The 15,160-nt window shown below is 45.4% G+C and overlaps 1 protein-coding gene across 1 annotated transcript in view; it reads right to left on the reverse strand.

Moving 5' to 3' along the window:
- Positions 1-209: 209 nt before the first annotated feature.
- LOC139367757 (neurotensin receptor type 1-like) overlaps positions 210-15,160 on the reverse strand; it is a 42,654-nt gene continuing 27,703 nt past the window's right edge. Inside the window, exons 3-4 of the mRNA XM_071106079.1 lie at positions 7,063-7,144; positions 210-459 (exon numbers count right to left, since the gene is read on the reverse strand). Of these exons, the coding sequence (XP_070962180.1) occupies positions 210-459; positions 7,063-7,144 (332 nt within the window). The remainder of the gene's footprint in view (positions 460-7,062; positions 7,145-15,160) is intronic.

Here is a 15,160-nt window from a genome sequence, read left to right on the forward strand (position 1 = left end):
CCCTTATTCTTTCTTTCTTTCAGATGACTGCACCAATATATCAAATTGTGCATATTGTTTTGTGTGTTTATGTGGCACAATGTGTCAGTGATTCACAGTACCAGGCTCCCCATCAAACATACATGGAGTCCAACTGGGTAATAGATTCCATACACTGCAGTTCTAAAATGGAATGTTATCAGGGGAGTGTTTTTTTGGGGGGGGGGTGGTCAGTAGACGGTCTCCTTGATGATGTTGGAGGAGAAGGTGTGGTTACTGGAGATGCTGGTGGAGTGTCTGGTCAGAGGACGGCTCTGTTTCTTGCGCCGACACGGCACGCAGAAGCAGCGGAGCGTGTTGAAGAAGATCTCCCGGTAGTTGGCTGAGACCAGGTTGTAGAGGACTGGGTTGACAGCTGAGCTCACGTAGAAGAGGACGTTGGTCACCATGAAGAAGTAGTGGTAGTAATCATATCCTTCCCTGTCGGGGAGGAGGGGGGAGGAGGTGGGTGGGAGGAGGGTAGCACAGGGAGGTGGGGGGAGGTGGGAGTAGGGGGAGGTATGAGTAGGTGGGTGGAGGGTAGCACATGGAGGTGGGAGGAGGTAGGGGGAGGTGGAAGTAGTGGGAGGTAGGAGTCAGTAGGGGGAGGTGGGAGGAGGTAGGGGGAGGTGGGAGGAGGTAGGAGTAGGTGGGTGGAGGGTAGCACAGGGAGGTGGGAGTCAGTAGGGGGAGGTGGGAGTAGGGGGAGGTAGGAGCAGGTGGGTGGAGGGTAGCACAGGGAGGTGGGAGTCAGTAGGGGGAGGTGGGAGTAGGGGGAGGTAGGAGCAGGTGGGTGGAGGGTAGCACAGGGAGGTGGGAGTCAGTAGGGGGAGGTGGGAGTCAGTAGGGGGAGGTGGGAGGAGGTAGGGGAAGGTGGGAGTAGGGGGAGGTAGGAGCAGGTGGGTGGAGGGTAGCACAGGGAGGTGGGAGTCAGTAGGGGGAGGTGGGAGTAGGGGGAGGTAGGAGCAGGTGGGTGGAGGGTAGCACAGGGAGGTGGGAGTCAGTAGGGGGAGGTGGGAGTCGGTAGGGGGAGGTGGGAGTAGGGGGAGGTAGGAGTAGGAGTAGGTGGGTGGAGGGTAGCACAGGGAGGTGGGAGTCAGTAGGGGGAGGTGGGAGTAGGGGGAGGTAGGAGTAGGGGGAGGTAGGAGTCAGTAGGGGGAGGTGGGAGTAGGGGGAGGTAGGAGCAGGTGGGTGGAGGGTAGCACAGGGAGGTGGGAGTCAGTAGGGGGAGGTGGGAGTAGGGGGAGGTAGGAGCAGGTGGGTGGAGGGTAGCACAGGGAGGTGGGAGTCAGTAGGGGGAGGTGGGAGTAGGGGGAGGTAGGAGTCAGTAGGGGGAGGTGGGAGTCAGTAGGGGGAGGTGGGAGTAGGGGGAGGTAGGAGCAGGTGGGTGGAGGGTAGCACAGGGAGGTGGGAGTCAGTAGGGGGAGGTGGGAGTAGGGGGAGGTAGGAGTAGGGGGAGGTAGGAGTCAGTAGGGGGAGGTGGGAGTCAGTAGGGGGAGGTGGGAGTAGGGGGAGGTAGGAGCAGGTGGGTGGAGGGTAGCACAGGGAGGTGGGAGTCAGTAGGGGGAGGTGGGAGTAGGGGGAGGTAGGAGCAGGTGGGTGGAGGGTAGCACAGGGAGGTGGGAGTCAGTAGGGGGAGGTGGGAGTAGGGGGAGGTAGGAGCAGGTGGGTGGAGGGTAGCACAGGGAGGTGGGAGTCAGTAGGGGGAGGTGGGAGTAGGGGGAGGTAGGAGCAGGTGGGTGGAGGGTAGCACAGGGAGGTGGGAGTCAGTAGGGGGAGGTGGGAGTAGGGGGAGGTAGGAGCAGGTGGGTGGAGGGTAGCACAGGGAGGTGGGAGTCAGTAGGGGGAGGTGGGAGTAGGGGGAGGTAGGAGCAGGTGGGTGGAGGGTAGCACAGGGAGGTGGGAGTCAGTAGGGGGAGGTGGGAGTCAGTAGGGGGAGGTGGGAGGAGGTAGGGGAAGGTGGGAGTAGGGGAAGGTAGGAGTAGGTGGGTGGAGGGTAGCACAGGGAGGTGGGAGTCAGTAGGGGGAGGTGGGAGTAGGGGGAGGTAGGAGTAGGGGGAGGTAGGAGCAGGTGGGTGGAGGGTAGCACAGGGAGGTGGGAGTCGGTAGGGGGAGGTGGGAGTAGGGGGAGGTAGGAGTAGGGGGAGGTAGGAGCAGGTGGGTGGAGGGTAGCACAGGGAGGTGGGAGTCGGTAGGGGGAGGTGGGAGTAGGGGGTGGTGGGAGTAGGGGGAGGTAGGAGTCAGTAGGGGGAGGTGGGAGTCAGTAGGGGGAGGTGGGAGTCGGTGGGTGGAGGGTAGCACAGGGAGGTGGGAGGAGGTGGGAGGAATGGCACACAGGGAGGTGGGAGTAGGTGGGGGGAGGTGGGAGGAGGGTTGTACGAGGAGGTGGGAAGAGGGGAGCACAGGGAGGTTGGGGGAGGTGGGAGGAGGGGAGCACAGGGAGGTGGGATTTGGAGCACAGGGAGGTTGGGGGAGGTGGGAGGAGGGGAGCACAGGGAGGTGGGAGTAGGTGGGGGGGGAGGGGAGCACAGGGAGGCGAGGGGGAGGCGGAGGGAGGAGGGGAGCACAGGAAGGTGGGGGGGAGGGAGGAGGGGAGCACAGGGATAAAGAATCAATGTGTTTTATTGACACATACAACATGTCAACTAATTTGTAATTGTAAATTAAGGGAAATGTTTGCTCATAGTTTTCCACATTATAAACCACATTATTGTTGACCAAATGTTTTCCTACCGTCCTTTCCAAGACAGATGTGTTTAAATTGACCACTAGGTCTCAGATGATAAAGGAGTGAAGTACACCTGTGAAGCATATCAGGTTACGAACCTGAACCCTAACCCTAACCTGAACCTGAACCCTAACCCTAACCTGAACCTGAACCTGAACCTGAACCTGAACCCTAACCTGAACCCTAACCCTAACCTGAACCCTAACCTGAACCTGAACCCTAACCTGAACCCTAACCCTAACCCTAACCCTAACCCTAACCTGAACCTGAACCCTAACCTGAACCCTAACCTGAACATGAACCCTAACCCTAACCTGATCCCTAACCTGAACCTGAACCCTAACCTGAACCCTAACCCTAACCTGAACCTGAACCCTAACCTGAACCTGAACCCTAACCTGAACCCTAACCCTAACCTGAACCCTAACCTGAACCTGAACCCTAACCCTAACCTGAACCCTAACCCTAACCTGAACCCTAACTCTAACCTGAACCTGAACCCTAACCCTAACCTGAACCCGAACCCTAACCTGAACCCTAACCTGAACCCTAACCCTAACCTGAACCCTAACCCTAACCTGAACCCTAACCCTAACCTGAACCCTAACCCTAACCTGAACCCTAACCCTAGCCCACAACGGTATTCAGGTGGTAAGAGACAGACATTCAGTCAACACTAGGAATAGATTGTCCACCATCTATGCGTTATCCAGACAAAAATGAGAAATAGGCAAAATAACATTTCGATTTAGAGCAATAAAGAAATTGAATAAATTAACTGAGCAAACCTTTCAATATGTACATTTAAACATATTTTTTTTTTTTTTTAATATAATACATAGATATGTTGTGGGACTATAGTAGATGAAGAATCAATCTTTTTTAGATTGAGTATTTATTGGGTCATTATTGGGTCATTATTTATTGGTTAGTATATTATTTAAGTTTTGTAATAGTGTGTTATATGTGAAAATGTGTTCGTATTATAAATTGTATTTGAATGTTTAAGGACTCTTGGAAGAGTAGTCCTAATGGGGACTAAAAGAGATCCAAATCAAATCAAATCCAAATCAAACCTAAAGTTAAAACAGACACTTCCAGGAGCTGAGCAGGGTGGTTCAGCTAGTCTAGTCTCACTTATCATACTGACATCTACTGAATGTAGGCCACAACTCTCTACAGAGATGTTATACTGTACTCTACGTTCGTATGCAGCAGTGAAATTGCTGCCCTTACCTCTCCAGGCTCTGACGTAGACGAAGCTGGAGAGGTAGGTAGAAGTCTCTCTCAGTAGGGTGAGTGTACACCACTTAAACTCGAGTTTTTTGAAAAATTTGTATTTTCAAACTATGATGTTGAAATAATACTCTGAAATTGTAAAAATGATGACAATGTCCTTTATTACTGACAGCATAACTTCACAATCCAATTATAAAGTTTTGTTTTAATTGTATCTCGGATGTGCTTCCTTAGCTTTGGAATCATTTAATCAATGGTGTGCGTTTGGTTCAATTAAGGAAACTATATATTGTGAGTGTCGTCAGACAATCGAGCGAGAGAGAGAGAGAGAGATGGTATCCTCAATGAAATTCCAATTGGCTATACTAAAACTCTTTAACATCATACTTAGCTCTGGCATCTTCCCCAATATTTGGAACCAAGGACTGATCACCCCAATCCACAAAAGTGGAGACAAATTTGACCCCAATAACTACCGTGGAATATGTGTCAACAGTAACCTTGGGAAAATCCTCTGCATTATTATTAACAGCAGACTCGTACATTTCCTCAATGAAAACAATGTACTGAGAAAATGTCAAATTGGCTTTTTACCAAATTACCGTACAACAGACCATGTATTCACCCTGCACACCCTAATTGACAACCAAACAAACCAAAACAAAGGCAAAGTCTTCTCATGCTTTGTTGATTTCAAAAAAGCCTTCGACTCAATCTGGCATGAGGGTCTGCTATACAAACTGATAGAAAGTGGTGTTGGGGGTAAAACATACGACATTATAAAATCCATGTACACAAACAACAAGTGTGCGGTTAAAATTGGCAAAAAACACACACATTTCTTCACACAGGGTCATGGGGTTAGACAGGGATGCAGCTTAAGCCCCACCCTCTTCAACATATATATCAACGAATTGGCGCGGGCACTAGAAAAGTCTGCAGCACCCGGCCTCCCCCTGCTAGAATCCGAAGTCAAATGTCTGCTGTTTGCCGATGATCTGGTGCTTCTGTCACCAACCAAGGAGGGCCTACAGCAGCACCTAGATCTTATGCACAGATTCTGTCAGACCTGGGCCCTGACAGTAAATCTCAGTAAGACCAAAATAATGGTGTTCCAAAAAAGGTCCAGTCACCAGGACCACAAATACAAATTCAATCTAGACACTGTTGCCCTAGAGCACACAAAAAACTATACATACTTTGGCCTAAACATCAGCGCCACAGGTAACTTCCACAAAGCTGTGAACGATCTGAGAGACAAGGCAAGAAGGGCATTCTATGCCATCAAAAGAAACATAAATTTCAACATACCAATTAGGATTTGGCTAAAAATACTTGAATCAGTCATAGAGCCCATTGCCCTTTATGGTTGTGAGGTCTGGGGTCCGCTCACCAACCAAGACTTCACAAAATGGGACAAACACCAAATTGAGACTCTGCACGCAGAATTCTGCAAAAATATCCTCCGTGTACAACGTAGAACACCAAATAATGCATGCAGAGCAGAATTAGGCCGATACCCACTAATTATCAAAATCCAGAAAAGAGCCGTTAAATTCTACAACCACCTAAAAGAAAGTGATTCACAAACCTTCCATAACAAAGCCATCACCTACAGAGAGATGAACCTGGAGAAGAGTCCCCCTAAGCAAGCTGGTCCTGGGGCTCTGTTCACAAACACAAACACACCCCACAGAGCCCCAGGACAACAGCACAATTAGACCCAACCAAATCATGAGAAAACAAAAAGATAATTACTTGACACATTGGAAAGAATTAACAAAAAAACAGAGCAAACTAGAATGCTATTTGGCCCTAAACAGAGAGTACACAGCGGCAGAATACCTGACCACTGTGACTGACCCAAAATTAAGGAAAGCTTTGACTATGTACAGACTCAGTGAGCATAGCCTTGCTATTGAGAAAGGCCGCCGTAGGCAGACATGGCTCTCAAGAGAAGACAGGCTATGTGCTCACTGCCCACAAAATGAGGTGGAAACTGAGCTGCACTTCCTAACCTCCTGCCCAATGTATGACCATATTAGAGAGACATATTTCCCTCAGATTACACAGATCCACAAAGAATTCGAAAACAAATCCAAATTTGAAAAACTCCCATATCTACTGGGTGAAATTCCACAGTGTGCCATCACAGCAGCAAGATTTGTGACCTGTTGCCACGAGAAAAGGGCAACCAGTGAAGAACACACACCATTGTAAATACAACCCATATTTATGCTTATTTATTTTATCTTGTGTCCTTTAACCATTTGTACATTGTTAAAACACTGTATACATATATATAATATGACATTTGTAATGTCTTTACTGTTTTGAAACCTCTGTATGTGCAATGTTTACTGTTAATTTTTGTTGTTTTTCACTTTATATTTTCACTTTGTATGTTGTCTACCTCACTTGCTTTGGCAATGTTAACACATGTTTCCCATGCCAATAAAGCCCTTGAATTGAATTGAATTGAATTGAATTGAGAGAGAGAGAGATAGAGAGAGAGAGAGAGAGAGAGAGAGAGGAGGAGACATAGCTAAAACTCTCGCTCTGATTACTCTGACAAATTATGCTAATTTGATCAGGAAGATCTATGTATTCGGAATGGGTAATGCTAATTTAAACAGGGATATCTATGTATTCTGGGTGGCTGATCTCCCCTCTGACTGGATGGCTGATCTCCCCTCTGACTGGATGGCTGATCTCCCCTCTGACTGGACGGCTGAGCTCCCCTCTGACTGGACGGCTGATCTCCCCTCTGACTGGACGGCTGAGCTCCCCTCTGACTGGACGGCTGATCTCCTCTCTGACTGGACGGCTGATCTCCTCTCTGACTGGACGGCTGATCTCCTCTCTGACTGGACGGCTGATCTCCTCTCTGACTGGACGGCTGATCTCCTCTCTGACTGGACGGCTGATCTCCTCTCTGACTGGATGGCTGAGCTTCCCTCTATGTCACCCTGCTCTGATGGAGGACCCTCTGACCATGCCTCTTGTTAGTGGATGTACACCTATTCTCTGGTAAAGTACGTGATGTCTGGTGGATACATGGACTGTGTGTTACTCACTCTGTAAACTCTGCGTAGCAGTACATGAGGCGCCGGATGTAGTAGGGTAGATAGCAAACCACAAAGGCAACAACCACAGCCCCTGAGAGAGAGAGAGAGAGAGAGAGAGAGAGAGAGAGAGAGAGAGAGAGAGAGAGAGAGAGAGAGAGAGAGACATAGAGAGAGAGAGAGAGAGAGACAGAGAGAGAGAGAGAGACAGACAGAGACAGACAGACAGACAGACAGACAGACAGACAGACAGACAGACAGACAGACAGAGATTAAGGTAAGGACATGTTGCAATATTCAGACTGTCTGAAATGGCACCCTATCCCCGTAGTACACTAATTTTGACCATAGCCCTCTGGGTCCTCACCTTGACCATAGCCCTCTGGGTCCTCATCTTGACCAAAGCCCTCTGGGACCTCATCTTGACCATAGCCCTCTGGGTCCTCATCTTGACCATAGCCCTCTGGGTCCTCATCTTGACCAGAGCCCTCTGGGTCCTCATCTTGACCATAGCCCTCTGGGTCCTCATCTTGACCATAGCCCTCTGGGTCCTCATCTTGACCAGAGCCCTCTGGGTACTCATCTTGACCATAGCCCTCTGGGTCCTCATCTTGACCATAGCCCTCTGGGTCCTCATCTTGACCATTGCCCTCTGGATCCTCATCTTGACCATAGCCCTCTGGGTCCTCATCTTGACCAGAGCCCTCTGGGTCCTCATCTTGACCAGAGCCCTCTGGGTCCTCATCTTGACCATAGCCCTCTGGGTCCTCATCTTGACAAAAGCCCTCTGGGTCCTCATCTTGACCATAGCCCTCTGGGTCCTCATCTTGACCAAAGCCCTCTGGGTCCTCATCTTGACCAGAGCCCTCTGGGTCCTTATCTTGACCAGAGCCCTCTGGGTCCTCATCTTGACCAAAGCCCTCTGGGTCCCCGTCAAAATTAGTGCACTTGCAGTGATAGAATGCCATTTGGGATGCAACAAGATCAAAGCCTGCACAGTTGAATTAGGTGCAGCAGGTCTGAGACTAGCATTGCTTTCACAGTTAGAATAGCAGTACAGTATTATAACACCACTGCAGTATACTGTAGGTAATTAACATTCTGCTAAATTAACCAAAGCGAAAAACAAATTAGTTTGATTGATTGAATTTATTTGATCATTAAAAACCTAAAGGTTGCTCCAGCCAGAGACAGCATCACATACATAAACATTTTGAGGATAAAACACAATAAAGCCCAAAGTAAAATTCACAGTAATTGAAACCAGCAAAAAAAATACACACAAAATAATAAAAATAATAAACTATGAAGACTATCTCATGCTCATTCATGGTAAACTAAACATGCACTGGGATTGGCTTCCATCTATGATTCATGTGGTACTATTCAGTACTGTTCAGTTCTCTTTCATCTTCTCTTCGTGTTCCACTCCCAAGGTGATCTGGGCTCAGGGGTTATCCTCTTCTGTTGTTGTGGCTCCTGATCCTTGCCATCTATTCCATTTGTGCTCTATTGATTATGATGTCCGGACTGACATTATCCTATTACCTCACCTCTCCACTCCAAAGGATCACTGAACGACGCCTAATTTTAATTTTTATTTGACCTTTATTTAACTAGGCAAGTCAGTTACGAACAAATTCTTATTTTCAATGACGGCCTAGGAACAGTAGGTTAACTGCCTGTTCAGGGGCAGAATGACAGATTTGTACCTTGTCAGCTTCGGGGGTTTGAACTTGCAACCTTCCAGGTTACTAGTCCAACGCTCTAACTACTAGGCTACCCTGCCGCCCTAAGCATTAGACCACACCCACAAAGCTCTAGTTCAGGCTGGACAGTCTGCTGTCCAAAGTTATTAAACAAGACTGACTGAGGTAGTGAGAGGTTACGACAGCTGAAAGGTCAGAGGTTAATTAAAGGGCAACCTTTTAATTCTCTGTGTGGAGTTTAAACTGAAAAAGAAAGTTCTCCTGAGGGTTCTAAAGGAACTCAATGATCTATAGGACCAGGAAATATCTATGATGTGTCACAGACATGATCTCAGCCTCTCCTGTCCAAATCTAAATGAGGAAGACTCCTTCTACCTCATACCTGACATATCCCCTGTGATTAATGGGGATATGACCTTTTCAGGTAGCCTATCACTACTTTACTATTTATCACACGGCACGGGGCATCGAGTCAAACACCACTCTCAAATCCTCTTGACCCTAGAGATTAAATACCCAGAGAGCAAATACTGCATAGCAAACCATTACCAATGCAGCGGCAGCCACAATCACTAGGACTATTATTTTATAGTTGCTCTTTAATTATTTCTTATTTTTCTATTATCCTCTTATTTTTTATTTGATTTTTTACTTCAATTTATTTTAGTAAATACTTTAACACTTTTTTTAAAATTATTAAAACTGCATTGTTGGTTAAGGGCTTGGAAGTAAGCATTTCACTGTAAGGTCAACAACACCTGTTGTATTCGGCCCATGTGACAAATACAATTTGATTCGATTTGATATCACTTGTATGCAATATAAGTAGATTGGTAAATTATAACAAAGTTATAATTGTAAATATGTTTTACTTCTTCTTCTATCCTAACACCAAAGGTTATACCGTATTTTCTAAAATGTCAATGTTTAGCTCGTCAGGCTGCTTTCTCAATCTGTGTGGAACACACACACCTTGCGGTGACAGAAAAAAAGCTCTGTGTGACTGGATTGCTCTTCGCTGGCAGCCAATCAGCTGTCAGCGTCAGAGGGAAGCTCATTTGTCATGATAAATACATTCCAGGCTGACGGTTTCACTTCCTCTCTCAGACCAAACCAATCGGTTTCCCTCAACCCGGTCATAGACACACTGGCCACCCTGACGTTCTCTAAAGTTCGCTATCTGAATTCTACTCATTGTGAAACAGAGCAGAAAAGTTTGTCCTCTTTACGAAATGACTTTACATTTTCAAACCAACTTTGGTGTTTTGGCGAGTCTCTGAAATGTGGTTCTGGGTGCCAACATTAGTTTTGGTAGGCGCTGATCTAGGGGTCTAAATGGCAAAATAATGAAACCATTTTCATTGGATAATTGCGAAGGTTGAAATATTACCATAGATATGGGTATCCATTAGGCTATGTATCATTGGCCCTGCAAGCTGTGTCTTAGTGGTTCAATCTGAGCCCTGGCTTTAGTCATGGACCATCAAGGACCATTAGAGATGCTGCCTGGAGACGTATTATTGTCAATCTTATTGTGTCCACAATTAACACGGCTGCTTTCCAATCCACTCTGATATATGTCTTATATTTGGTCCTTGATAATCTGATAGAAGGAACAATGACAAAAATGAATCTCGACCAATGAATATAATTGTGATAGCTGTTATATGATTATCAGCTAGAAGTGATGTCAAATATCGAATCAAATCAAGTTCATCTTGAAAAAGAACAGCATATGTACCCAGTCTGTGTTTCTGTATATGTAACACCTTTACCTTATAATTAAGGTTACAGAACTGTCCAATGAGCAAACTTCCATATCTGAATGAACGGCAACCTTTGCATTCACTATGGGAAATTAGTTCTTATAGGAACGATGCTGGTCTAGTATGGTAATTGAACCTTTATTTAACTAGGCAAGTCAGTTAAGAACAAATTCTTATTTACAACGACAGACTACCAGTGAACAGTGGGTTAACTGCCTTGTTCAGGGGCAGAACAACAGATTTGTAGCTTGTCAGGTCGGGGATTCGAGCCAGCAACCTTTGGGTTACTTGCCCAACGCTCTAACCACTAGGCTACAATGCACCATAACACCCAATAACAAGGGAATTGTATCCATTGGTCATTAGGTCAGAATTCCTAGCTAGCAAGATGCATTTCCGTGGAAATTCTACAATATAGTGTATAGGGAAGAGTGGTTTTAGTCTTTGAAAGATGCAGGTTTCATTGTCTTGCCTTTACAAATGGCTTGTGTCTTTGTCATATTGGCTCTATAGCACATGGAAGAGATGGAAGAAAGGGGCTCTCGCTGGGGTTTTGTATCAGTGTCTGTCTGTCTGTCTGTCTGTCTGTCTGTCTGTCTGTCTGTCTGTCTGTCTGAACAGTGATAGCATGTGGAGCTCCACGGTGGCTCCCCACTGGTAACATACAGGCCATTTGTATGGTAACATACAGGCCATTTGTATGGTAACATACAACATACATCAAGTCAACATCTAGTCCAACTTTATTCCAACTAGCTCTCCAACTAGCTGTCCAACTAGCTCTCCAACTAGCTGTCCAACTAGCTCTCCAACTAGCTCTCCAACTAGCTCTCCAACTAGCTCTCCAACTAGCTCTCCAACTAGCTGTCCAACTAGCTCTCCAACTAGCTCTCCAACTAGCTGTCCAACTAGCTCTCCAACTAGCTCTCCAACTAGCTCTCCAACTAGCTCTCCAACTAGCTGTCCAACTAGCTCTCCAACTAGCTCTCCAACTAGCTGTCCAACTAGCTCTCCAACTAGCTCTCCAACTAGCTCTCCAACTAGCTCTCCAACTAGCTCTCCAACTAGCTGTCCAACTAGCTCTCCAACTAGCTCTCCAACTAGCTGTCCAACTAGCTCTCCAACTAGCTCTCCAACTAGCTGTCCAACTAGCTCTCCAACTAGCTGTCCAACTAGCTCTCCAACTAGCTGTCCAACTAGCTCTCCAACTAGCTGTCCAACTAGCTCTCCAACTAGCTGTCCAACTAGCTCTCTAACTAGCTCTCCAACTAGCTCTCCAACTAGCTCTCACAATCTCATGTCAGAATAGTTGTAAATGTCACATTTCTAAGTGTTTAAGGTTAAGTTTAGTCATTAACTCTGAAATCTTAAGTTTAGTCATTAACTCTGAAATCTTAAGGTTAGTCATTAACTCCAAATGGTTAAGGTTTGGGACAGGCTTTAAAAAAACATTTTTAAAAACAACTTTTTATTACTGGGTTTGAACTTACATCCTTTGGAATCGAGAGGCATCTGTCATCCCTGTCCACAACGACATAGCAAAACCGAAACGTACATGAATATAACAGCGCTCACGGTTGCCCCCTAGTGGCCAGTTTCTATGTCATCTTCCAACATCCTCAGACAAGGATGGACGTCGAATACTGACTTGTATCAAGGGTGACTTAGCTGGTTTATTCAATGTCATTGACTTGAAATTACATGGAAACAATGTTGATTCAACCAGTGTGTGCCCAGTGGATCTGATCAAAGCCTATTTAACCCCACCATCCAGCCCGTTAGCAGGAAGCAGCAAGTGTATACAGATATACACACCCAACACACTAACACAGAGCAAACATGAAAGAGTAAAACTGTTTGTTTAACTTCTCATTGTCTCGTCTTAGAAAGACTCAGACTGGATATACTCTTACAGTGATTAAGCCCTTTGATTATATTCCAGTGTTTAGTTAACTTCCAACTCTATCCATGCTGTAATACGTAGGAAAGTAACATTTACAGCGCCCTAAACGTTTAGCTATGGACCCGAGTGTATGATTGACCTAAGTCGGCCAGAGAAATAGCTAAGGCCCACTTTGACCTTTGCCCTGTCCTTTTGGTGCAGAGGGGAGAGAAAAAAATGCAACAACATTATGAACACACACACACACTCTTACACACGCATTATCTCAAACTGTTGGTGTCCATAGAAGTGGCTTTTAGAATCGCCACTACACACACATTAACTCACATTAAGTACACTGAGTTCCGCTCTGTGATTGCCATTAAGCACGGGGCCTTCCCCCTTCTCCTGTCATGCAATGTGACTGCAACTAGAGCCAAGAGTGACAGGCCAAAGCTAGAGTGTGCAATGTCTGCTACCAAGGTTAAGCGTCAACAGTAATGGCCTTGTTGTACTACTACACTCGTCTATGTATTTATTTGGACAGTGAAGTTTAAAACCAATGAAATGTAACTAAATGCAATCTAAAATGTAATCCCAAAAGTAATTAGTTATCATGAGAGGGCCATAAGACAATAAGTAGTAATGCTGCATACTCGGTTAAAGGTTAAAATCTCACCTTTCTGGTAAACTTTTTAAACCTTGCTGAGGTGTAGTCACTTTTGAGGACACAAGCTCAAGTACACAGTACAAATATGTGACTTGTTTCAAGAAACTAGGCGCATGTTGCGCTTCACGACTTCACCAGAGAGGTATTTCAATGTAAACTTTTTATATTTATCACAATGCGTTTTTTTGGCAGAAATGCCTTCGGGAACATGTGAACTTTCATGTGCCTTAATAACATATGTAAATACAAATCAAATTGTTAAATTACAAGCCTAGTTGGTTTAGCCACAGAAAATGACAGGAACCTTTCCGCTAGCAATGATTGGCTGAGATAATGACTGGGCTGGACATGCCGAGAGATGAGTTTGAATTGGTCTGCCATGTAGCACGCTTCTGTCTATAACATGAGCTGGTCAGCATGTGTAGGTAATCATTCCTAATGTGGCTTTTTTGAAAGATATCACGTAGTATAACTACAAAAGTGTTGCTCTCCACTTTCTCGAGGACCGAGTTTTGAAATCAGTGGAATGCCCGATGGAATTAGACTATGATAGTTAAGGAGATGGAGAAAATTCTGGCATTTGATTGCAAATATGCAGAGGGAGTCAAAAAGAGAACACATAGAAGGCTGTGGTATAAAACACCTGTCTCCGGATTCCATCTTCAAACTAAGGGCAACCATGGCATCCACGACATATAGGGAGAAACATCCATCCATGTATATGGGTAAGATAGTCTAGCTAGCTACATTTTCAGATATTATACGTTTCAAATTTTGTCCGAAATTTGTTTTCATTTCAAGTTAAAGCGTACTGTTAGCTAGCTAGCTAACGTTAGCTGGCTGGCTGGCTCTCTAGCTAACGTTACGTGTATGATCTGTGTAGTGATATTATTTGTATCTCACAGCCATTGGCATTGCTAGTTATAGCCTAATGTTAGCTAACATTGAACCTGGTTTGTAGTACCAATCAAATTGATTTACAAAGCCCTTCTTACATCAGCGGATGTCACAAAGTGCTGTAGTAACGTTATGAGTTGGGATGATTAAATGTTCCTTATTTGAACTGGTTAGCCAGCTATCTTAACATTAGCTAGCTAGCTAACAAGCTAGAAATGAACTATAACATTGCTAGGAAAGCTGCTTTTAGTTGCCTGGTTTGCTAGATTGACATTTACTAAATTCATTTTTAAACGGGGAGGGGGGGGGGGGGGGGGGGGGGGTTAAAAATAGCCGTGTCTTTAGAGCAGGCACAGACCAGCTGGCTCAATTTCTCCCTATCCCAGTCTGCTGCCCCCCACATGCTTCATGTAGCCACCATTGTTCGTGTTCCCAAGAAAGCAAAGGTAACTGAACTAAATTACTATCACCCCGTAGCACTCACTTCTGTTATCATGAAGTGCTTTGAGAGGCTAGTTTAAGATTATTTTTTTTCTTAGAGTATTGCTATATTATAAATCAATTAACTATGACTTTTTAAAGCACCCAGCAGTGCTATTTGCAGAGTTAGCTCCAGGTAAATGTTGTAATTTGTCAACCATTCCTGAACCTGGACCTGGACCTGAACCTTTCAACCAAAAACACGCTACATGTGGACAGTACCAAAACAAATGATCTAATGACTCTGTATCTTCACAACAAAATCTGTTCAAGCTTTTGTTTGTAAACAGAAAGCAGGAAGATAGAGTCACGGTCTGATTTGCCGAAGGGAGGGCGAAGGAGGGCCTTGTTTGCATTTCTGTATAATAAAAGGTGTCTAGAGTTTTAGGGCCCCTAGAGGCACATGAGATGTGTTGGTAGAAGTGTGGTAGAATGGTTTTAACCTTTCTAGCGCAGTGGTTTCGCTAGCGGAACACCTCGACAACATTCCGCTGAAAAGGCAGTGCGTGAAATTCAATTTTATTTTTTAGAAATATGTAAATTTCACACATTAACAAGTCCAATACAGCAAATGAAAGATAGACATCTTGTTAATCTACCCATCGTGTCCGATTTAAAAAAATGCTTTACAGCTAAAGCACAACATATGATTATGTTAGATCACCACCAAGTCGAAAAAACACAGCCATTTTCCCAGCCAAAAATA

The sequence above is a fragment of the Oncorhynchus clarkii genome, chromosome 16 (genome assembly GCF_045791955.1).
Source record: "Oncorhynchus clarkii lewisi isolate Uvic-CL-2024 chromosome 16, UVic_Ocla_1.0, whole genome shotgun sequence".
Lineage (NCBI taxonomy): Eukaryota > Metazoa > Chordata > Actinopteri > Salmoniformes > Salmonidae > Oncorhynchus > Oncorhynchus clarkii.